The 22,198-nt window shown below is 42.9% G+C and overlaps 4 protein-coding genes across 6 annotated transcripts; 2 read left to right on the forward strand and 2 right to left on the reverse strand.

The window, feature by feature from the left end:
- Nucleotides 1-4,014: 4,014 nt before the first annotated feature.
- Nucleotides 4,015-6,480, reverse strand: LOC101064307 (gastrula zinc finger protein XlCGF52.1-like). Of its 2 annotated transcripts, none has more exons than XM_011603761.2 (2): nucleotides 6,192-6,480; nucleotides 4,015-5,672 (listed from the first exon to the last, which is right to left on the reverse strand). In XM_011603761.2, exons 1-2 carry the CDS (start codon nucleotides 6,391-6,393, stop codon nucleotides 4,327-4,329), a joined length of 1,548 nt encoding a protein of 515 aa, XP_011602063.2. In that variant the 5' UTR covers nucleotides 6,394-6,480; the 3' UTR covers nucleotides 4,015-4,326. The 2 variants fall into 2 exon arrangements, with proteins under 2 accessions (XP_011602063.2, XP_029692665.1); XM_029836805.1 differs by having other exon boundaries at nucleotides 4,015-5,868.
- Nucleotides 6,481-9,732: 3,252 nt separating this feature from the next.
- On the reverse strand, nucleotides 9,733-16,243 carry drg2 (developmentally regulated GTP binding protein 2). 2 transcript variants are annotated; one of them, XM_029836806.1, is made up of 14 exons: nucleotides 16,225-16,243; nucleotides 12,935-13,030; nucleotides 12,587-12,747; nucleotides 12,355-12,444; nucleotides 12,211-12,271; nucleotides 12,010-12,100; nucleotides 11,861-11,933; nucleotides 11,649-11,739; nucleotides 11,454-11,551; nucleotides 11,298-11,374; nucleotides 11,138-11,226; nucleotides 10,976-11,034; nucleotides 10,825-10,878; nucleotides 9,733-10,080 (listed from the first exon to the last, which is right to left on the reverse strand). In XM_029836806.1, the coding sequence occupies exons 2-14, from the start codon at nucleotides 12,996-12,998 to the stop codon at nucleotides 9,994-9,996; spliced, it is 1,095 nt and encodes a 364-aa protein (XP_029692666.1). In that variant the 5' UTR covers nucleotides 12,999-13,030; nucleotides 16,225-16,243; the 3' UTR covers nucleotides 9,733-9,993. The 2 variants fall into 2 exon arrangements, with proteins under 2 accessions (XP_029692666.1, XP_003964497.1); XM_003964448.3 differs by lacking the exon at nucleotides 16,225-16,243 and adding an exon at nucleotides 13,223-13,317.
- gfer (growth factor, augmenter of liver regeneration (ERV1 homolog, S. cerevisiae)) lies at nucleotides 13,329-14,987 on the forward strand. The gene is made up of 3 exons (XM_003964449.3): nucleotides 13,329-13,711; nucleotides 14,032-14,237; nucleotides 14,455-14,987. Exons 1-3 carry the CDS (start codon nucleotides 13,505-13,507, stop codon nucleotides 14,615-14,617), a joined length of 576 nt encoding a protein of 191 aa, XP_003964498.2. The 5' UTR covers nucleotides 13,329-13,504; the 3' UTR covers nucleotides 14,618-14,987.
- On the forward strand, nucleotides 15,549-21,775 carry syngr3a (synaptogyrin 3a). Its single transcript, XM_003964450.3, has 4 exons — nucleotides 15,549-15,711; nucleotides 17,211-17,445; nucleotides 17,708-17,853; nucleotides 18,841-21,775. Exons 1-4 carry the CDS (start codon nucleotides 15,610-15,612, stop codon nucleotides 19,048-19,050), a joined length of 693 nt encoding a protein of 230 aa, XP_003964499.1. The 5' UTR covers nucleotides 15,549-15,609; the 3' UTR covers nucleotides 19,051-21,775.
- The last annotated feature ends 423 nt before the right edge of the window (nucleotides 21,776-22,198 follow it).

Raw genomic sequence — 22,198 nt, forward strand, 5'->3', positions numbered from 1 at the left:
AGGCCAGCTGCCATTTAAATACAAAATCCTACTAAAGAGATTGTTTCTAAATAAAATATAGAAAAGACGCTGCAATTAAATCCCTAAAATCACTGTGACAGTACCTGAGCCAGCAGCACCGTCAGGCTGACATCCAGCAAAATTAACAGATATTGTATGTGCATCCCTTATGGAAGACCAACCCTCGCTAGCAGAGACAGATGATGGATGGATGGATGGATGGATGGATGGATGGGTGGGTGGATGGATGGATGGATGGATGGATGGATGGATGGATGAATGGATGGATGGACCGACCGACCGACGGACAGACCGACAGACTAATCTAAGATGACTGCAATACAGCTTTAAAAAAAATCAAAGTCAACAGCGACATACATGAATTATCACCACTGTTTTCAGAATTTTACCAGTGAAACTTTACATTTTAAATTGCCACAAAGCTCCTTCATCTTTGAGAAACACTAAAGTCTGCTCATAGGCATCAATATAAAACTAGTTAATACTGCAGTGAAATCACATTTCAAGTAAATTAGTTCCCTAATTGGGCCATTTAAAGTGTAAATCCGCTCCCTTACACTGACCAAGAGCATTGTTAATCAGGTTTGCTGCAGCTTACCTCTGTCCCACTGTCAGGAGACGGATGCTAAACAATAAAATCAATGAGGACCAACCGTAAGGTCGGCAGATGCTGTTTTGCTCCTTGTCCTCATCTAAACCCGCAGCTTAATTTCTGTGGTCCTGTTCAACCTCCATATACACACATTCACTCACACACACACACATTTATATGTAGATAGGCACACACACACACACACACACACACACATTGGTCATTGGTCCATCATTGGAACCTTTCCTGAGAACCAGTGAGGTTTCAGTGATTACTTCCACAATATATAGAGAGCAAATATTCTCATATTGTTTGCATCTATATACGCGTCGTTTATCCAGTGATCAGGTTTGTGTAATTTCTTGTACTTTGTTCCCCTCTGTTGTATCAGCCATCCTGGTTCATTGTACTTTAATGGAAGACAACATAAACGGGAACACAATAGGCCTTTATCATCAGCCCACACTGCCGCCAGAACAGCAAACACCGTAAGTGATTTGTTTCTCTGAGCGCACGTGTGTGTGTGTGTGTGTGTGTGTGTGTGTGTGTGTGTGTGTGTGTTCTTATATGCTACATACTGAGTACCAAAACCCACTCTACAATAACGTGAGGACATTTCTGGGATGTAAGGACATTTTAGCTCATAGATTCAAAGAACTGTTTGAGGGTTAAGAAATTGGGTTTAGCTTTGGGTTACAATTAGACATTTGGTTGTGATTATGTCCATTAAAGTGTGCCTGTATTTGTGGACTATAAATTTCCAACATTTTAATGAGATTCATTTTCACTTCTCCCAACTTCTGTTTTTCTGGATTCTGAGCTGGAAAATTACAGCGTTTATATTTATGGGAATACAATAAAATTGTTTTGTGAAAGGCTCTATTTTTTCCCCATGTTGAATCATAAAAGTTGACTGTTTTCATGCAAAAAAATAAAATAGGTTGCTTGAGGATTAGGACTGTGTTCCTCCTCAGAGTCTGTTTCTTGGGGTTCATCCTTGATTGAATTTACCTGACCAAAACACTTAGCATAAAATAAATTCACCTTCCACCCAACGCTGCCTTTAGCCTCTGACTAATGCTGGACAAACATATGTAACACAACCCTACAGGGTGTTGTTTGCTCATAAAACCCACAGAAAGGATCATTTATTATGGTTATGAAGCACTGATGTGCAGCCTGAATAAACAAGGGCTCTCTGCACACACACACTTAACTTTCACTCTTACAGGAGCACTCAACACCTGTTTCACCAAAAACATTGCATAATAAAGATGATACATGGATAGGTGGATGCTTAGTTTGCTCCTCAGTTCATTTCTTTTACTGCCTTCAATTTTACTGGAAAATCTTAAAGTTTTTATAAAAGATGCTTTTTTTTTTAAATTAGAATTTAAATGTGTTCAAATGCATGTGCATATATATGTGAAATACATTCAGATGTGAACATGCATGTTGCTGCATGTTATGTCTTGTCTGTTTTAATGTCATTTCAGCGTCACATGAAGCAAGTATTTCTCCTATTTGTGGAGGAAGAGCTGTAATCATCAGATTTGAACACTAGAGGGAAGCAGAGAAAGGGCATTTTAAGCATCTTAATTGACGCTGAGCGCACAGAGCGGAGACTATATGCTATAATGTAAACAACATTTTGTGAACTGAAGGTTTGATATGGTATATATGGGTTCAGACCAGTAGATCTGACCGACGTGTGCACCAGAGAACAAACAAATGTCATATAATGCATAAAAGACTTGACTAGAAGCTTTTCACAGTGTCTCAACCATCTATAGTTCCCTGTACAATCTGTTCCCCAATCTGTTTAGTGTGAGTTAAAACATATTAGGAATCATTTGGGGAGACAAATTGTGCTTGGTATGCAATGCATTTTTTTTAAAAAATATTTCACTTATTGGTTTATATATCAAGCAGTTATAAATCTGTTTTAAAAAGAGCGAGTTAAATCCTTTTGTCCAGCTGGAGTCAGAATGTGACTTTATGTGTGATAAAAGGAGTCATTTCAGTCCTACCCCAACTACACGTCCGCCCACACATTCATGCACATACCCTTGTATTTCTATCTTTGTGAGGACTTTCAGAGACATGATGCCTTCCTCTGCTCTTTACCCTAACCATCCCAATCTATCCCCTAATCCTGACCTAACCCTAACTTCAAACGTAAAGCTATGTCTCAACGCTCAAACAGTTCTTTGAAGTTGTGAGGACTACTGTGGAAAAATGTCCCCAGTCTGCTGGTAGAATGCAGATATTGGTACCCAATATGTAACAAATACAAACACACACACACACACACACACGTGCCATATGGAGCCCAGCAGCATCAAGTGTCGCGCTCCACACAATACACACTCACTCAGGTGACCATACCTTTGTGTTTCCTTCTCTTCTATCCCTCCACCATGAATCCCCTGCTCATGTTATGTCGTAGCAGAATCTCTCAGACCACAACTCCCTCCAACCAGACATCTTTAGGGCATCTTGGAGGTCAGGCTAGTCCACGCGTGGGAGCCTCTTTCGTCTGGTGAAGCCGTCCACTTGGTCTCCCAGTCCTGGACTGGAGAGATGCTCCTGAATGTTTAATGAGCCCATTGTGCTGGTGTGTGAGTGGATAGGGACGATTGGCCGGGACGGAACACTTTCCAGACAGCTCGGCTCAGATATGGCAACACAAACAGCTGGAGGGCAGGGTCAGGGAGGAGCTCAGGTGTGACTGAGCCTCACCTGCTGCACAGAAGACTATTGAGGAAAGTCAGTGACTCCTGTCAAAGATAAAAATGGGAGATCAAGGGGATGTTTCTGAAGAAAAGCTTTTAAAGAACGCTTTAAACGTAGATGTAATTTAACGTTACCAAACCCCTCAGCTACTCAAATTTAAAAGAGAAAGATGCTGTATGTTTAAAAATGTACATTCCCAAAGGATCTTGGCATGAATTTAATGATTAACAGACTTGTCTGCACATTTGGGGATCAATTTTAAATTTTTGTAATGAGGTTTTAATTTCAGGAACTGCAGAATGAAGCTTCAGCACAGAAGGGAAGGGCGTAATTACAGTCCGTACTGATTATTCTACTTCAACAAGACTGAGCATCAACCATAATAACACACTGTACTGATTTTTTTTTTCATTTCATTTTACTGCATTCTCTGTTTATTGGACCTACAGTATATCATTCATGTAAAACTGTTAATTTGATAGATCCTTTGTTCAAGTAGCAAGTAAAAAGTGTGTATTTGAATGTAACATATTTAAACTTCATAGAAAAGACTTAAAATGTGTACGGCTAGGGTTCCTTTATACACTGTTCACATAAGATATTCCAGTTTTCACTCTGAATTCCTTGACCGTTATTTCAAATATGAATGAGGAGCACCATGTTGCATTTAACAATGTTTATTTTCAGAGGTTCACAGGTTATTTTTCTCTTTACTACAAGGTAATTTCACACAAGTAATATGGTATGTACAAAAAAAACATTCTGTAAAACCCTAAAACTTGAATTTGTGAGTGTATTATCATAGTGAAACAGCCTCACAGTAACCTCACTATGAAAGAATCACATTATAATCTTGTAAGACTTGGTTGCCATCAAAGCACTGAACCCCAAATATTAACATTAGTCACGGTTCTTCTGTGGCTGTGGTGTCATGTGGCTAATCGAACAAGACAAAATTAAACCTCTTTCCTCCAACCTTACATGACAAAGTCTTCTGCTTTGTGGTTTCTTAAGTGGACATTGAGATTGCCTGCGTTTCTGAAAGCTTTCCCACACGTTTCACACCTGTACGGCTTCTCGCCTGTGTGGATTCTCATGTGCCTCATCAAGGTGTTCTTGTCTGTGAAGCATTTGCTACATTCCTGACAGCAGTAGGGCTTCTCGCCCGTGTGGACGCTCATATGCCTCATCAAGCTGCACCTCACTGTGAAGCATTTGCCGCACTCTTGACAGGAAAAGGGCTTTTCGCCCGTGTGGACCCTCAGGTGAGATTTCAGCGTGGCCGACCGTGTGAATCTTCTCCCGCAGGTGTCGCAGGCATACGGTTTCTCCCCCGTGTGGATTCTCAGGTGAGATTTCAGTCCCGATGAACCGCTGAACTTTTTCCCGCACATGTCACAGGAATACGGTCTCTCGCCCGTGTGTATTTTTATGTGACTTTTCAGCACCGACCTGTATGCGAATCTCTTGCCGCAGGTCTTGCAAGAGAACGGCTTCTCGCCCGTGTGCACGTGCAGGTGAGATTCCAGTAACGGCAGCCGACTGAATCTTCTGCCGCACGTGTTGCAGGGATACGGTTTCTCACCCGTGTGGATTGTAATGTGATTTTTCAGCACCGATCTGTAAGTGAATCTCTTCCCGCAGGTCTTGCAGAGGAAGGGCTTCTCACCCGAGTGCGTCTTCAGGTGTGCTTTCAACACACGGGCACAACGAAATCGTTTCCCACACGTGGGGCAGCTATGTGGTCTTTCAGCCGCGTCAGCAGACTTTTGACTGTTTAAATCCAGTTTCAAACTGAGATATGGAGTCTCTTCTGCGTGGATTCTAGCATGTTTGTCTCGTATCGACTTGTAAGCGAACTTTTTGCCACAGATCTCACACACATGCTGCTTCTCACCCGCGTTCTGTCTCAAGTGCATCTGCAATTTTGATGTGAAGCCGAGATATTTCACCCGTGGATCACATTTGATGTTTGAACCGGCAGATTTGTTCTTCTTGTTAGACCGGCAGTGCATTTTACTTGGTTTTGGGTCTTGATCTGTGATTGGTCCTGAGCGCTGCTGCTTTCTTCCACTGTGATTTCCTGTCATTTCAAACTGTTCTGCTCCAGGCTCACTTTCTTCATAAGCAGAAAAAAACACAAATGCATCAGCCTCCTGCTCCATTTTAAGCTGCTCTCCATTCTGACTAACGCAGAGTTCTTCCTGTTCATCTTTAATCTGTGGAGGTTCTGTGTCGTGTCGATCCAGACTCGACATTTCGTGTTTCAGAAACTGCGGATCAATGTCGACCACCTCAGTACAGGCATTTTGCTGCAGGATCTCTGAAAGGATAAAAAAAAAGATTTTAACTTTGAAACATCATACAGGCCTTAGATATGCAGAGTTCAGTGACATGTTTACTGGAACATTACGCAGCCTTGAATTGTAGATAGTAAACCAACTGCTGAGCTGATGTAGACATGCACAACACTCGAATCATGATCCACACATTCCCAAGATGTTCCACATCTGAAGAAACTGCATTGAAGGAGGACACCGCTGAAATATGTGTGCACCAAAACCTTGGCAAGGCAGTGAAAATAGAGCAATAAAAGCTCACTGAACAGTCTGTGGAGGGTAGGGCCAGCTCATATTTTAGACTATCATTATAAAATAGACAACTTGAATGAATGAATCTGGCCTGGTTCCACACTGCAAATCCTAAATGCGATATTTCAACAGCGCGCGTATTTGAAGAGAAAACCCTGATGGCTTCCTCAGACAAACCAATATTCTTAGATTACGTTTTAGTGCAGTAATAGTGCCAAAAATCGTTTAGCAAAATGTCTTGTTTTACAAACCCGTAACGTAAACCGTTTCCTCGGGTTTCGAAACCAGGTACAGCAATCTTCGCTGACGTTCGATCTCTTCCTCGTACTCGACGACAGTATTTCTAAAAACTCTAAATATTTCCTCAGCAGCAGCGCTTAGTCTCTCGTTAATAAATCCTCTGAAAGTCTCCACTGAAGCCATTGTTGCTGCATACGCACAGCCGTCTTTCATCTGGGAAATCGTTCAACACACAAGCAGCCGTAGCTGGACCTTTGTGTTTACATCCGCTGGATGTCACATTGTATAGTTCCGACTGGCAAACAGCAACAATAGCTTTAGTTCCGCTTTAACTGACGTCACGTTTCATAAGTAGTTCGCTACCGACAGATTGATTTTCAGATTTTGCGTTTTCATATAATTAATATGTTTGTTTTGGTTTTTTTTTAACACAATTAAAGCCTGTACGCCGGAACAAATAATGCAGTGAATGTCAATTTTTAAAAATTGAATACAAGTGCCATTAAGCATGGTTAGTTTAGCAGCCCCGGGCATTGTACGGCCCCTGGGCCACATACGGCCCTTTGATTGGTTGAGACCGGCCCGCGTAAGGTTGATTGGAAATTAGAAAAAATAAAGATAATTTCTCATTTTACCTCATGCATGGACGAAAGTTGCATTGCTTTTTGTTGAGTGTTATTATTTGATGACGCCCTTACCCTATTGGTTACGGTACTGTATTTTGTGGTATCATACAATGTTTATGTCACCTGTAGGATGTGACGTAGTTGCGCAGCGAGAGCTCCTTGTATGTTCCGGTTAAGAGCGCGGGAAGCCGAGTAGTTCCTGTTCCTATGATAAAGTATATACCACCAGGCTAAAGTCACGGAAGGAATTCGCTTGCTTATTCTCCACTACGCATAGACGCTGTGCAGTAAAACTGGCCACCTTGGCACTTTTATTTTGAAGTCGTTTTTATATTCACGTGCATAATGACGCAACACGTAAGTTAAGGTGTGTGCATGATTGAAAAACTTTAGCCCTCCAAAATGTCTGCTCATGCTAAAAAAAGAAAGATAGATGCTGAATGCAGGGTTTTCAATACAATATGGACTACCAAGTATTTATTTGCTGAAGTCAGGGGTAAAGCCGTGTGTTTAGTTTGCGGAGAGCGCGTCGCTGTGTTTAAGCATTACAATTTGAATCGGCATTACCGGACGAAACATGCGGAGACATACAAACACTTAACTGATGCTGAAAGGGCGCGGACATCGGATGCTTTGCTGGCTAAGCTGCAAAAGCAGCAAGGCATTTTTAGCAAGCCTCACGGATGCAGCAACCAAGATCAGCTTTGTGATATCTCACACAATCGCTAAAAACAGTAAGCCATTCACGGAGGGGGAATTTGTCAAAGAGTGCTTGGTGGACACTGCAGCACTAATATGCCCTGGAAAAAAAAAGAAGCGTTTGAGCAAATCCCGCTGTGCAGGCGAACCGTGACAAGAAGGATCGAGGACATTGCGGGGAACCTGAAACTTCAGCTGCAACGTGAAGTGGCAAGTTTTGACTTTTTCTCCTTGGCTGTGGACAAGAGCTGCGATGTCCAAGACACAGCCCAGTTCCTCGTGTTTGTCCGCGGGATAACGGACTTCAAGATTACGGAGGAGCTGGCAGCAGTGCGGACAATGCATGGGACGGCGACGGGGATCGATCAGGTCACGGAGGTGAACGCGTGCGTGGACGCGCTCGGACTCAAGTGGGACAGACTGGCAGGTGTCACAACCGACGGGTGTCCAAATCTGACGGGGGGACATGTCGGACTGTTGAAGCATATGCAAGATAAAGTAACTGAAATCAATGCAGATCAGAAATTAGTACTTTTGCATGGTATTACCCATCAGCATGTGTTGTGCAAGTCAGTGCTAAAAATTAGCCATGTTATTGATGTTGTGACTACAATAGTTGACTTCATCAGGGCACGAGCACTGAATGACAGACAGTTTGTTACAGTTTGGGAGGAGCACGAGAGTGAACACGGTAACATCAGCTACCTGTTAAAGAGAGTTTGGGACCTGAAAGCAGAGATTCGAGAGTTTTGTGAGAGGAAAGGCAAAGACATCCCAGAGCTCTCAGATGAGGACTGGATGGCAGATCTTGCATTTGCTGTGGATGTGACTGCACTGATGAATGAACTGAACGCCAAACTGCAAGGCAAGGGCCTTTTTGTTCATGAAATGCACAACCTGGTGAAGGCTTTCATGAGAAAGTTGCAGTTTCTTTCAAGCCAACTAGAGAGCGACACTCTCATTCACATGCAAACTCTGAAAGAAGTCGCACCATCAGCGGATCGCCTCTGCAGGTACTCATCCATGTTAGAAACACTTCATGGTGAGTTTTCAAGGCGATTTGAAGATCTCGGAACATTCGAGGATGAAATGGACCTGATTTCCTCTCCCTTTACCTTCAATGTGGATAATGCACCCAGTGATGTTCAGCTGGAACTCATTGACCTGCAGTCCGATGCGGTACTGGCAAACCACTTTAAGTCAAGATCACTGCTGGATTTTTACTCTTCTCTCAAGGAGAACTTTCCAAACATGAGGAGACGTGCGCAGAAGATGTTGGTTCTCTTTGGCTCTACCTACAAATGTGAACAAACGTTCTCACTGATGAAGTTTACCAAATCCAGGAACGGATCCTCTCTCACCGATGAGCACCTGTCAGCTCTGCTTCGCATCTCCACCTCAGACTTTCAGCCTGACTTTGATGCACTTGTTCAAGCCCAAGAGAGACTAGATTTCTCTCACTGAATAAGAAAAAAACAACTGATGGCTAATATGAGTTACAAATGGTAGAAGCGTTCACATTTTGTTTACCATTGTTTTGGGAAATGTTACTGAATAAATGACATTTTTTGTAAGGCAAACTCACTTTTTCATTACTTAATAAAACATATACTCTTACCAGTCTTACAAACTTGTCAAAACAATGCTGCTTTTTATAAAGAAACACAATATTATGCAGAACGTTCAGTGTTTTGGTCCGGCCCTCCACAATATTTTCCTGTTTCTCATGTGGCCCCATGGAAAAAATAATTGCCCACCCGTGGTTTATCTGTTCAAAAGCAAAGGTTAGGACGAAACATCCGACTCGAGCTTGTTCCCACCAAGTCTCTAAAATATTGGACTGGTTATAGCTCAGCTCGCATCCTCCAAAATACCATTTTAAAGATTTTTCCTTGCACGTGTTTAAGTGGACTTTTTGTCCACACCTATTGTTACCTTCAGGCATAAAATAGCTTGTTCAATTTAAATAAACACTGACAACCAGACCAGCAACGTTAATTTTAGATGATTTACCTTTTATCAAAGTAAAACATACCAAAGTGTGTGACAGGATGGAACAAAGAAATTATAGCATTTTATTTACAAAGGGCTTTAAAGACTGAATTGACTGTTTAACATTATGAACTAACAGCAGTCAGAAAACATGGTATGGGAGGAAATATTACGATTGAGATATATTATGGGATTGATTCGTACAGGTGCCAAAGAGAACAAAACAAAATAAGGATTTGTTAAAATTGCGCAGGCTTTATTCCCATATTCTCATTTTGTCAGAGTATTTGCATCTGTATGATAAAAAAAAAAAAAGATTGCTGTTCAGCTGTCCACAAAAACTCAAATCTCTACTCTTGTTTGGTGATTTTCATATACAAAATAAGAGTAGTGGCTATTAGTCGTTGCTGCATGTCTATAGTCCAGTTACATCTTTTGTTTAACTCCGGGAAAGCGGTCCGTCTCCATTTTCAGTCCCTTCGCTGTGCTGGCCCAATTATTTCTTAACAATCTGGATGACGTCCTCGTGCTCCATGACGTGCGTTAGACCGACCCTCTGAGGACTGTACTTGGTACTGGTTCCCTGGAGGACCAGAAGGATAAAGCAATTCAGGAATTTAAGTGTGGCATAAACCAACCCACAGAGAACTGGATTAGGGTGAAGTAGTGACAGGTGGAGATTGTGATTAACACACAAGCGTAGATTAGGGGGAATTTATTTAGTCATATATGACAAAGATTACATGTCTTTGGTGACCTTTATCTCACTTTATGTGTGGCTAAAGTCAAAAATAGACCGGAGGTTTTGAAGTCAGGGTGTTTTTTTCTGTACCACATGAGGATTATCTTTTGATGTTTTTCATGAAAACATCATTGCACAGGTTTTAGGACCTCATGCCTCAAATGTAGAAGTAGGCCCTTACAAATATTTTGAATAACATTCATTTAGTTCTGACTTCAATCTCATCCAGATGTGGATCGTCTGTTCAGATGGCAACACCTTTGTCACCTTTCTCAACTCAGCTGAACTGAGTTGAGAAGTGGTGAAAATCAAGCCAGCTCATTGATGGTTGTCAAAATCATCCGAGCTGCAAGGAGCCATTTATGCAAACATTCATCCTGCCTGATGCTGACTTCTAACCCAGCAGATGTGGACAAATTTAACGGCTTCCCTTTTATGGCTGGAGTTTGTTTTGTGCTCATTCTCTAGGGGAACAATATCAACAGGGACATTTACTAGGTGTCAGTTCATCTCCCACAGATCATCATTACAGAATGTGTTCCTCATGTGTGACTCAAGTTATGCTTTCCTTCATCGTTTACTCACCCAAACCAGAGAATATTTGAACTGGCTAGCTAAAGTTCTGTGGATTCGATGGCACTGAAAGCAGAGAGAATATACAGTGCCGAGCACATTAGTTTAAAAAAAAAAAAACAATCAGTTTGTGTCATTCTAGGTTTTTAGAAGTTTTCCATACCACATGTTCTACATTTGACCCTCTCCTCATTATAATGGGATCGTTAAAGTCTGGCCGCTCTGAAAGGAAGAGAAAATACTTTAATTGGAATAAGTTAGAAGAAATGCATTTGTGTGCAAGTGACAGATGTAAATAAGAGTCCTGAAAAATGTATCTGTGCACCTCCTCTTTTCTTGGTATAAATGCAAATGAGGGACAAGTATTCCCACAGCATCTCCAGAAGGTAATCCAGGTTCAACTTCATCCCACAACTGAAAGATATCCAACAGAATTAACATAAACAGATAAGGAAAAGACTGCTGCCACACCACAGAAACCTGACCTGATGACAACACTGTTAGGTCTGTGGGCCAGGCGGTCCACTTCCTCAATGGAGATTTGATCCACTTTGTTGTAGACCTGTAAAAGCACAGATCCAATGAGAAGAACCTTGGATTTAACTGTGAAAATGACAATGCAGCAACAGCGGGCGACATACATAAAGGCAAGGCATGTAAACTCTGTTCCCCACAATGACGTCGATGAAGTCATCTGGTGTACTGTCCTCCCTGAAGAGGACCTCTGCGTTAAAGATTTCTGAGGACAGAGTTAAAGGAGCCATCCAGATGCTGACGTGGTGAGTAAAGTCAGGGATGTTTCAGAAGTTTTATAATGCCGCAAGAGGGGAGGATACTGTATTCATGAAGGATGAGTTGAACAAGCTTCTCAGAGCATTGGGTCAGGGGAACTGTGGAGTTAAACGAGAGACCGCCACCTTTTTTGATCTCCAGAGAGACAAAAGACACAATTAAAAACATCATTTAAACAAATACCTGAGGAATATTGGCAGTAAGAGCAATTCAGTCCATAGATTCAGTTAATGCAAATACCAAAGAAAAACCATACCTTGAAATAAATATTTGGCTTTTCCCTGTTGAGTCTGATGCCCACCGACTCCAATTCTTTTTCTAAAAGTTCTCTATGAAAATGAAGGGATGATTTAGTTGGTTGTTCTTACGTGTACTCCCAACAGATTTAGATTGAGTAAAACACACCTCTGGACATCTCCTTTGGTGGCATCCAGCATCATAATGACAACATCTGCTGTCCTGGCTACAGCAATGACCTGTCGCCCTCGACCCTTACCTACAAAATCATCATTACTGTTATGATTTATGCTCCCTTCTGATATATTAATAAAAGGCAACATACATACTACATGTCTATTTGAATAAATATCATATAAAGCATCTCACCCTGGGCAGCCCCCTCAATGATTCCTGGAAGATCCAGTAACTGAATGTTGGCTCCTTTATACTGTAGAGCAACAAAACAATGTTAATGTTGTAATATTCAGGCCCAGAAGGGTTCAGAAGCCAAAATGCTATTAATATAAGTACCTGTATAACACCAGGTATACACGTCAAGGTGGTGAACTCATAAGAAGCCGCTTCACTCTCTGTAGATGTCATCAAGCTGAGGAACGTGGACTGCAGAACACATCAGAGCATTATGTTGAAGTTTTAGGTGTGCTTTATACATTTTTTTGGGATACGTGTGTATTTGAAAGAGTGCAAGACTGAAGGATGTGGAAAATGAAACCACAGAATACGCGTAATCGTGATGACGTACCTTACCCACAGAGGGAAAACCAATAAGGGCAACACGAGCATCTCCTGATTTCATAACATCAAAGCCTTCACCTTTGGCCCCTGCTGACTTTGAGGGTTCCAGGAGTTGAGCTCTGTATTTGGCTAGTTTGGCTTTGAGCAAGCCCAAATGGTATTCGGTGGCTGATGGTAATAAAACATACAAATACGTCAGAATAATAAAGTAGTTGTTACTTTTGCATTAGCAGCTGCTAATTGTCGATCCATTAACAACCAGAGGTTACGAGTTAAGTATAGGCAGAGAGAAACATGTGGCTGAAAACAGGCTTAATATAGAGCTAACAATGAACCATTAATGACCATTTATTACCTTTATTTTTCTGAGTCCGAGCGATTTCTCTCTCTATTTCCGCGATTTTCTCCAAAATGCCCATTGTGACAATTCGAATAGGCAACCGCTACACAGCTTAAAAGAGAAAATATTAAGAGAAACGTGTCACTGCAGTTAGCTTTTTAGCCACCCAGCTTACAAATAACAGTTAACACTTAAAAATGCATAAAACAACGCTTTCCTTTCACGCACAGCTTTAAAGTTGTATTCGTGCTAAACACACATAATGACAACAGTTTATATTGTGTTAAAATGATAGATATTTACACTTTGTTGGTTGCTACACTGAGCGGCATGCACAGAAACCTGACATGACAAACCGGAACACGGTCCGTACCCATAAAAAGTCCGGGTGGGGGGAAAAAACGTACCGCAGATTTTTATCACTCGTTAAGTGAATAAAGTGTGCTTCGCATAAACTTGGCGTTATTTGCATCCTGTGGTAAAATGTGAATCGTACTGTGTTTGGAGAGGTGTAATGCGATTTCAACTGTCGGTTTTTACTGTTTTAGTGCCGCATCGACCTTAAGTTATTAGGGGATTGTGAACATGGCTGCGCCCACAGCACCAAAGGGATCGCAAGGCTCCGTGCAGCCTGGGTTTGAAGGTTTTCCATTTCCTACGGCAGGTAAACCACCGGAGGACGGTAAACAACCGGAGCAGAGTGGGGAAGTGAGAAAGAAGCCATGTCGGGCCTGCACGGACTTTAAATCTTGGATGAAACTGCAGCAGAAACAATCGACAACAGCTGTAGAGGTGAATATAAAGCGGGGTTTTTTTTTGAATATATATGGTAGATCGGCTATTGTGGTTTTCCTATTAACAATACAGTTTCATTTAAAATGTTGCTTTATTTAAAAGTTTGTTCTCCTTTCCTTGTTACACCGGATTTCGTCATGCCCTCCCACTTTATATAGAACTGTAGTTACAAACCAGGTACAGATGTTCTAAGTATAAATAACACTCGTTCCAAAAGGAAGTGTTCTTTTTCTGAGAAAGTCTGTGGACAGGTGATGTTATGCCTATGTGTTACCGTATTCGTCCCTTCAACTCATTAAGTCTGTCTGAATGTCCAGGAGGCCAAAGCTGAGCCACAGCTTGACCCCGAGTGTCCATTAGACAGGGAAGAGTTGGGGCGTAACACCTGGTCCTTCCTTCATACCATGGCGGCATACTACCCCGACCATCCATCGTCGACTCAGCAGAACGAGATGGGCCAGTTCATCAACCTATTCTCTAAGGTTTTCCCCTGCGATGAATGTGCTCAAGACCTCAGGGGCAGGTTAGACCGCAGCACGAGAAATGTCTGGTTTTGCATTTCTTACTGAACTACCACCATTTAGCTTTGTGAAAATCTTATCCCTGATTCCCATTTCCCCACTCAAATTACCGCTGCCCTGCACTGCAGCCTCACCGCACAGCAGAGCTGAAGCTGTCTCATGTAGTTATGTTCAGATAAAGTGCAGACAGCATCTAAATGCACTGTTTCCTCTCCGCAGATTAAAAACCAATCAGCCGGACACGAGGAGCCGCCATGCCCTGTCTCAGTGGCTCTGCGGTATCCATAATGACATCAATGTGCGACTGGGCAAGCCTGAGTTCGACTGTTCCCGTGTGGACGAGAGGTGGAGAGATGGATGGAAGGATGGTTCCTGCGACTGAGGCAGTGAAAAGAAGAGCAGGAGGGAGTTTATTGTTTTCATGTGGCAGCCCAGTCTAACTGATCTGGCAAGTGAAGTTCTCAGTCATTTTGGGAGTTAAAAGGTTAAGATCCATTTTTATTTACAGTAGTATGAATATCCTGTCAAATATTTTCATCTAAGTTTCTGTCTGGACAAAATAAATCTGCTGTATGTACTTAGCTATGTACTTAGCTTTACTTACATTAAATAGGAATGTAATGCTCCATCTTTGTTGCCTGATTAGATGTTGTTGGTTATCCTGTCTGTGTGACTAAGCGCAGAAATGTGTGACTATGTAATTAAGATTCAGTCAATAAAATGATTATTTTTGATTATTACTGCTTCGGTAACGTGACACTGGTATTGGTCATTCCAGATTTGACAGGAATAGAGTAAAAGTGTGAAATTGGCTAGGCAGTTTGAGCACCATGCAAGGCTGTCCCTCTGTCCAGACTCTTAACAGTAAGAGCGTGATGTTTTTATCATCAATTTATCCAATTTTGGGGGTTTTTTTCAGCAGAAATGCTCAGAACCAAAGTCCAAATCACTTTGTGAGTATGTAATGTAATTCAGCATTCGAACTTTCACCACTGATTTACTTTTAAAGTGTCCTATCAGAATTTTTAAAAAGTCAGGTCAAAGGTTAAGGTCACTATCTGGTTCAGCCACTGGCGACCAGCTTAGCATGAAGACTGCTCATGGGAAGTTTTATATCCCTCTAAAGTAATAAAACAAATATTTCCATCATATCGATACATTTAAAATAGAAATAAAAGTGTTCTAATCCTGGTACAGGAACATTTCGATACAGGTGTGAGAACCTTCATTTCTCACGGCTGCAGCGCGGTCACGTGAAGTGAAGTGCACGCCTCCTGACGCGGGTGCGCGCAAAGACCCGTCCCTACAGCGGAGAGCAGCAGCGCGTCCACACAGCCGCGGAGCCGAGAGCGTGGAGCGCACACCGAGAAGAAGATGGACGGAGTGGGATCGTTCGGAGCGGGCCGAACCGGGTCCACCGTGGACCCAATCGCGTTTGCCAAGCAACCACAGACCATCCTCCGAGTGCTGTCTTGGGTGAGTGGTTTTTGTTTGTTTGTTTGTTTGTTTATTCCTGCGCCGCTGATTACATGTGATGCGTGTATGTGAGAGAGATGGGGAGGGGGGGGGGGGTCCCTCACTGTTGTCGCTGCTGCGTGAGCCCGTGACGTGCGTTCACCGCAAATATGGATCCCAGAAATCCTGCGTTAATTGATCAGCGGGCGGTTGCAAATTTGCTCATGTTGCGGCGTCTTTGCGCGGAAATGTGCCCGTGGAACCGCGGTGAAGGCCCTGGCCGTGAAACTGAGCTCACTACAGATCATAGAAATAATAAACGGATCAATCTAGAAATGCAATCCGAACAGCCGATCAGAGCCGGGTTGTACAGGAAAAAACCCCAAAACGGACCAACCCTCCTCATCCTTGGATTCTTGACAGTCATTGTACCGCACCGAATCGTTCATTTACCACACAGGGCGTTCTCGTGTACATCACCGATTTCATTTCCAGCTAATAACCTCGCAGATTTACCCTAAACGATCGTCCCACCTGTGATTGGTCCGCGATCACCATTACGCACGAAGAGCCGCGCGTCGTGTCCTGACGTTCGACGATCACCTCTGGCCGACTCGGAGAAGGTCTCAGCCGAATCACGAAGCCCAGTTCCAGCCTATATTTACGCGCAGTGTGACGGCAGAGGAGCGGATCGGCCGCGCCGTCATCCAGATGTCGAATCAGCCGACAAAAATGCTGATTTCAATGATGATGGAAACGGAGCTCATGCGCCACCGTGTCCTGACGAGGAACACCTGAAGTGGAGCTGCAGAAGTGCGTGTTTTTAACAGTTCCCCTCTAAAATCATATAGTAGTCGGATTACTTCAGTGATCGTTGAGGCAGAAATGGTGTGTGTCGCTGCAGTATTCTCTCATATATATATATATATATATACAGTATATATATATACACTACTGTATATATATTAACAAGAAGACCAAACAGCACCTCACTAAAAGCACCTTTCTGTGGTTAGATTTCAACCACTCATGTGACTGCTTTAAACTGTGGGCTTGCCCTTATCCCATTGTGCGTCCTGCCACCATCATATGACCCAAACCCCTCAAGTGTGTATGTAAGTATGTGTGTTGGTCACATGGCCCTGGTCTGTCTGCCACCATGTGTTAGTCAGCTGATCGGTGTCGGTGTGGGAGTCCACGAGGGAAGAAACATGGGGAATTAAGAGAGGATCAGATGTCCGCGAAGTGGCGTTTGTAAAAATGAAACCAGAGCCGCTACCAACGCCCTTTACAGCACTTCATTCTGACGCCGCCTGGGGAATCATGTGATTCTCCGGGGTAAGCCAAGCGTCCGTCCTTTCAGCCGGGCAGAGAGAAAGGGATGAAATTAGGTTAATGCTCGTGGTCTGAGTGTGCTCACAGAGATGCCGTGGAGCCCGTCCCCACTGAGGCTGCAGCATGAGATTGACTGTCAGCAATAAAACCAAGATGTTGACTTTGTCCCCTCCTGACGTCCACAGATATTCTCCCTGGTGGTCTTTGCCTCCATCGTGAATGAGGGTTATGTGAACGTGGGCAGCGAGCGTCTCTACTGCGTCTTCAATAAGAACGCGGACGCCTGCAACTACGGCGTGTTTGTGGGCCTGGTGGGACTGTTGGCGTGCTCCTTCTTTGGCCTGCTGGATTACAAGTTCTCCTCCATCAGCTCCATCAAAGACAGGAAGAAGGCGGTGATGTTAGAGATCGGCTTCTCTGGTGAGGAGGGAAGCGTTGAAGTTGAACCTTCTGATGGAATTCTTGTAGAATAAGAAGATTAAGGCTAAAAAACAGGTTCTTTACATGCCGGGGTTCCCCGAAATACTGCAAAAAAAGCAACTAGGTTCGATTCCTCATTCTCAACACTAAAAAACAAAGAAGTGACATAAAAGACGGGGGCAGTTTCATGGAGGAAATGGGAAACCTTAAAACCTGCACCTGCTTTTTGAAAGCTCTGTTTTCTTTCGCTAATCTGTTTCAGGTTTCTGGGCTTTTCTTTACTTCGTCAGCTTCTGCTTCTTGGCCAATCAGTGGTCGCGGACCACACCTGAAGAGGTGCCACTCAACCAGGGCGCCGACGCCGCCCGTGCCGCCATCGCCTTCTCTTTCTTCTCCATCATCACCTGGGTAAGAGTGTAGAAGCCTACACGTTTCCACGATAGCAGCAAAGCAAAGAATCTGGAGTTTGGATTGAAAGCAGATGGATGAATATGAGTTATCCCTGAATCCATAGCTAATGTAGCGACGATGATGGACGCACCGGGAGTGTTTGTGCAGCGTAATGGAGACTGTTAGAGAAAAATCAAAGCGAGGCTTGGATTAGAGGGATGTTTCCTACTCTGATCCGGGGCCTTGTTACGAACCTTTGATTATCCAGCCACACCATAAAAACGCAGAAACACAGTTGTATCAAACCTGCAAGAGAGAAACTGGTTATCACTCTTATTCTCTCAGCACGTGTTCACCTGAGGTACAATATACAAGCATATGAATACACAGTATAACAATGATAAGAATGTTTCATTTTTATCCCTATACAGTAAATTCTAAAGACAATAGAGGCCAGCTCCCTGCATTTGTTACAGTTTAAGGTTAAATCCACATTGTATTTATTCCCTATTCAGAAAAGCTTAGCAAACGGAGCTAAAAGGCTCCTTGTGGCTCTTAAAAAGGCCACTTTTTTTACAGTGCGAAATTACACTTGGGACAGCGTGTTGCAACACAAAAAATGATCAAAAGTTATAAAGTTGGCATCAGATTCATGAGAGTAGAATCAAAACGTTCTGGGCGCTGTGGCTTCAGGGTCCCATGTTCTTTCTGTGCCTCCATGCATAAGAAAATCTGCATCAACCAGGGAAAATTCAAGATAAACCCCCAAAACACCTACAGCCAGGATGTGTTCGATGGATCATGATGAATTCCAGATTAAATGCAAAGCTGTATTCCTTAAATTGTTCTTGTTTTGGTGCAAAAACACATGAACGCAGTTGAAACTGTGACTTTTTCTGCTGATGCTGATAATAAAACTGCTTCTCTCATCTTTCTCAATCAATCAGTCTTTATTTATACAGCGTCTGTTACCATCAAAATTGTTTCTCCGCTTTGACCCCCCAGGCCGGCCTGACAGTGCGTGCAGTCCAGAAGTACCTGCTCGGCACGGACATGTCGCTGTTCACCACGGAGCACCTGGACGGCGCCGCGCCCACCCAGCCGTACCCTTCCAATTCACCTGTAGGGGGCACAACGGAGACCACGGAGACCTACCAGAGCCCACCCTTCACCGAAAACAACGCGGCGCCCACGTACCAGGTTCCCATTTACTAGATAGTGTAGAGGTGATGGCAGAGGAGGAGAAGAAGAGAGAGAAAGCAGCTTCCTGTGTCGCTACAGCAGCGTTTGTTTGTGTTGACCGGGTTTCAGGGAAGATTAAACTGGTCTCCTCTTCTGCGCTTCCTCCTTTTGATCCCGTTTCCCCCTTGTTTTTGACATTCCAGCTTTACTCTCACTCTTTTTTGATTAAAGAAAGACATGCTCCTGGAATCAAAGGGGGAAGCGGAGAAGACGAGGCCACTCCACAGTATTGTTTTAAAGAAAAAGGTGATGGAATGAAGAAGCGAGTGGGTCTCCCAGCAGTTTCCACCGCTCCTTCATCTCCTTTCGACTCACAGAAGAGTCGAATCCCCTCTCACAGCGAACCCGGCGCGGAATCCCCGTCTATTTTGGTTACGGCCTTTTCGCTCCATCCCTCTCTGCTGCAGCTAAAAGATGATCATGATTGACTCTGCATGTTTCTGAATTTAGAGAACAACAAGTGCCATACTGTACTGTGAGTCTCAGACAGTGACTTGATTTAGTAGATTTCCACATGCTGTTCAAAAAAAAGAAGAGAAAAAAACGACAACGATGTTTTGTGATCAAGTGCGATATCTCTCATCCTCTGGTAGGTAGATGCTGTGTGAGCTGTTGCAGTAGGTAGGATCGTTCCCTTCAGATTAAAAGCCGTCTCAAATCACACGCTAGTCTTTGAATTGTACCTAACGAACCTCAGGCAGGTTTTTCAGATGGAGTCGTTTCAGTTCAGCGATAAAGGTGTTTTGATCAATTTAGTTGCAAAAAAAGGTGTTAAGGTGTTGGATGGGACACTGTATTATTTATATGGGTGTGTGTGTGTGTGTGTGTGTGTGTGTGTAATCGATCAATTATTTAACATTGTTTAAAAACATAAACTTCCATTCCATGATCTTAAGCTTCATTCTATGTACGGATGGTGATTTTTTTCCCTGGTAAATATAGGAAAAAATTCCAAATAGATGCAGAACTTGAAAGAAAAAGTGGCCATAGTTTATTTCCTTTAGTCGTCTTAAGTGTTGGGGTGTCACAAGCAGCCTTTCATGTGTCAGTGTTCCGGCGTACGGGGGGTCTTACAATCCATCCCCAGTACCTGGGAATGGTTTTTGTGACCGTGTTGTATGTGGAGCGTCGCGCGTGTGGAACTTTGGGCTGGCTTGGGGAAACGTTCACAAGTCAGGTCAGTTTAGGTTTACTATTAGAAGCTGCCAAACTGCCCGGTCTTTTTTATTGCCGTCTTCTCATTACCAAATTGGTACAGCGCCGCTCACGTCCGGTGTGGCATCAGCTGCGGTGCAGGAGGGTCACAGGTCCAGTTTTATTTTGGGAGGGGGGATCAGGTCATAAGAGGGTTCAGTGTAATCTCAGGCAAAAAACAAAAAAGAGTGGATCTTTTGACCAACACGACTGGTGAAGGATAAGAGTGAATTTATTACCACGGTAATGGAAGCGGCCTCTTAAGTCCCTGATGTAAGAACAGACCTCATTCCGATCCTGCCTTGCTTTATTGCACTTGTCGTCAGAGATCCACGGCAGACATGTTGGTTTATGTTTGTGCAAAAACTGTAAGAATGTTCGTAGTGAATTGAGTTTTGTGGTCCATGAGTTACTTTCTGGAACATGTTTTTGCCTCCCACGAGTTCCTGTGAAGGTATCTGACGCACTGAGAAGTTAATATTTTCCATAAAACAGAGCCAAATATAGAACAAATGAGTTCTGTGGGATTCATTTATTGCCATTCTGACGATGGCGCCCTCTGCAGACCAGCGATAGTACTGCAGCGGTGGGGTAGCGGGCTGGGGAAAATAATAATGATAGTAATGCATGAAATCAACTTTTTAGAATCCTTTGAATCCATTTAAATTCTTACATTAACTCCAGGATTATCTGTGAAAAAAAGATTCCAGAATTAGTTGGATTTTGTCAGATTAATGGATAAAAGACTTGAGAATAACGTCTGTGTAGATTCTCAGAAAACAAAACTTGAAAATAACCTTGAGACCGCTTTGGTCATTGTACTTAAAATTGAAATCCCATCACGATGATCGCCGTGATGGGATTTCCTTCACTTTAAATGCAGTACAGAATTGTATTCCATCGCCTACTTCAGCAGACAATGTCAGTTACCAAAGTGCCAAGAAAAGGTACTTTTTGACAACTTGCTGATATAAATCCTGACTCTGAATCTGTTTTAGGGTAAATGGAAAGCATGTGAGCATGTTTTGTTTTGGGGATTTTTATTATTAAAATGTAATCTTTTTATTGGTTGCCTGATACCATGCGTAAATAAGTGGGTGTATTGTATGTAACAACATGAGGGGAAAAGTTAAAGTTAAATTTTCTTTTCAAAATGCTTGTTGGGGAAAAGATGCAGTTCCAGATGGGTTCAACTGGTTATGCCTGAGCCACTTTGGGGAGTTTAAAGGATTACACAAAATGTTGGTTTATTTTCCTAATCGAATTTGGCAGGACCTTTAATGACTGAAAATTTATTTAATTCTTGGTGGTGTACATAATAAACACAATCAGTAAGGAAATCCACCAGTAGGATCCTCTGAAATGCCAGTTTTACTGGCTTCCCATGTGAACCGAGGTGGGTTTAGGTCATTTAAGGTAGTTTGCAGTACTGTCAGGTCAGATTGTATTATTGTTCTCAGTGCTTCAGTCTCTTCTTCACTCAGTATAGTAGTAGTAAAAAAATCAGATAATTCTATATGTTTCGTGCTCTGGCCACTGTACACCACCGTGTTTTTGGTTGTAAACTACAGTACGTTATTGAAGTAAATGGAACCTGTGTGTGATGCTGTCTAGGGTCTGGTGTGTCCTGTATTGCTGAAAATTAAAATATATATAAATATTTATGAGTAAGAATGCACTCTGTCGGAAGCACTCTTTAATGACGTTTCGGGGGCCGTTGGTGATGATGCGATTTCCTGTTGTGCCATCCAGTATTAAACACATGCATGGTCGTAACAAGAACCAGTACACACCATCGACATCAATGTAACCCCATTGACCAATAAAGAGATTTTGTAGCGTTCTGCCCCTTTGACACACGAGCCGTCTCTGAAGGTGTCAAAAAACCTGTGTACAGAGATTTGTGTCGCTGTCTGTTACCTGAATG

This window comes from Takifugu rubripes, chromosome 5, assembly GCF_901000725.2.
Source record: "Takifugu rubripes chromosome 5, fTakRub1.2, whole genome shotgun sequence".
Taxonomy (NCBI): Eukaryota; Metazoa; Chordata; class Actinopteri; order Tetraodontiformes; family Tetraodontidae; genus Takifugu; species Takifugu rubripes.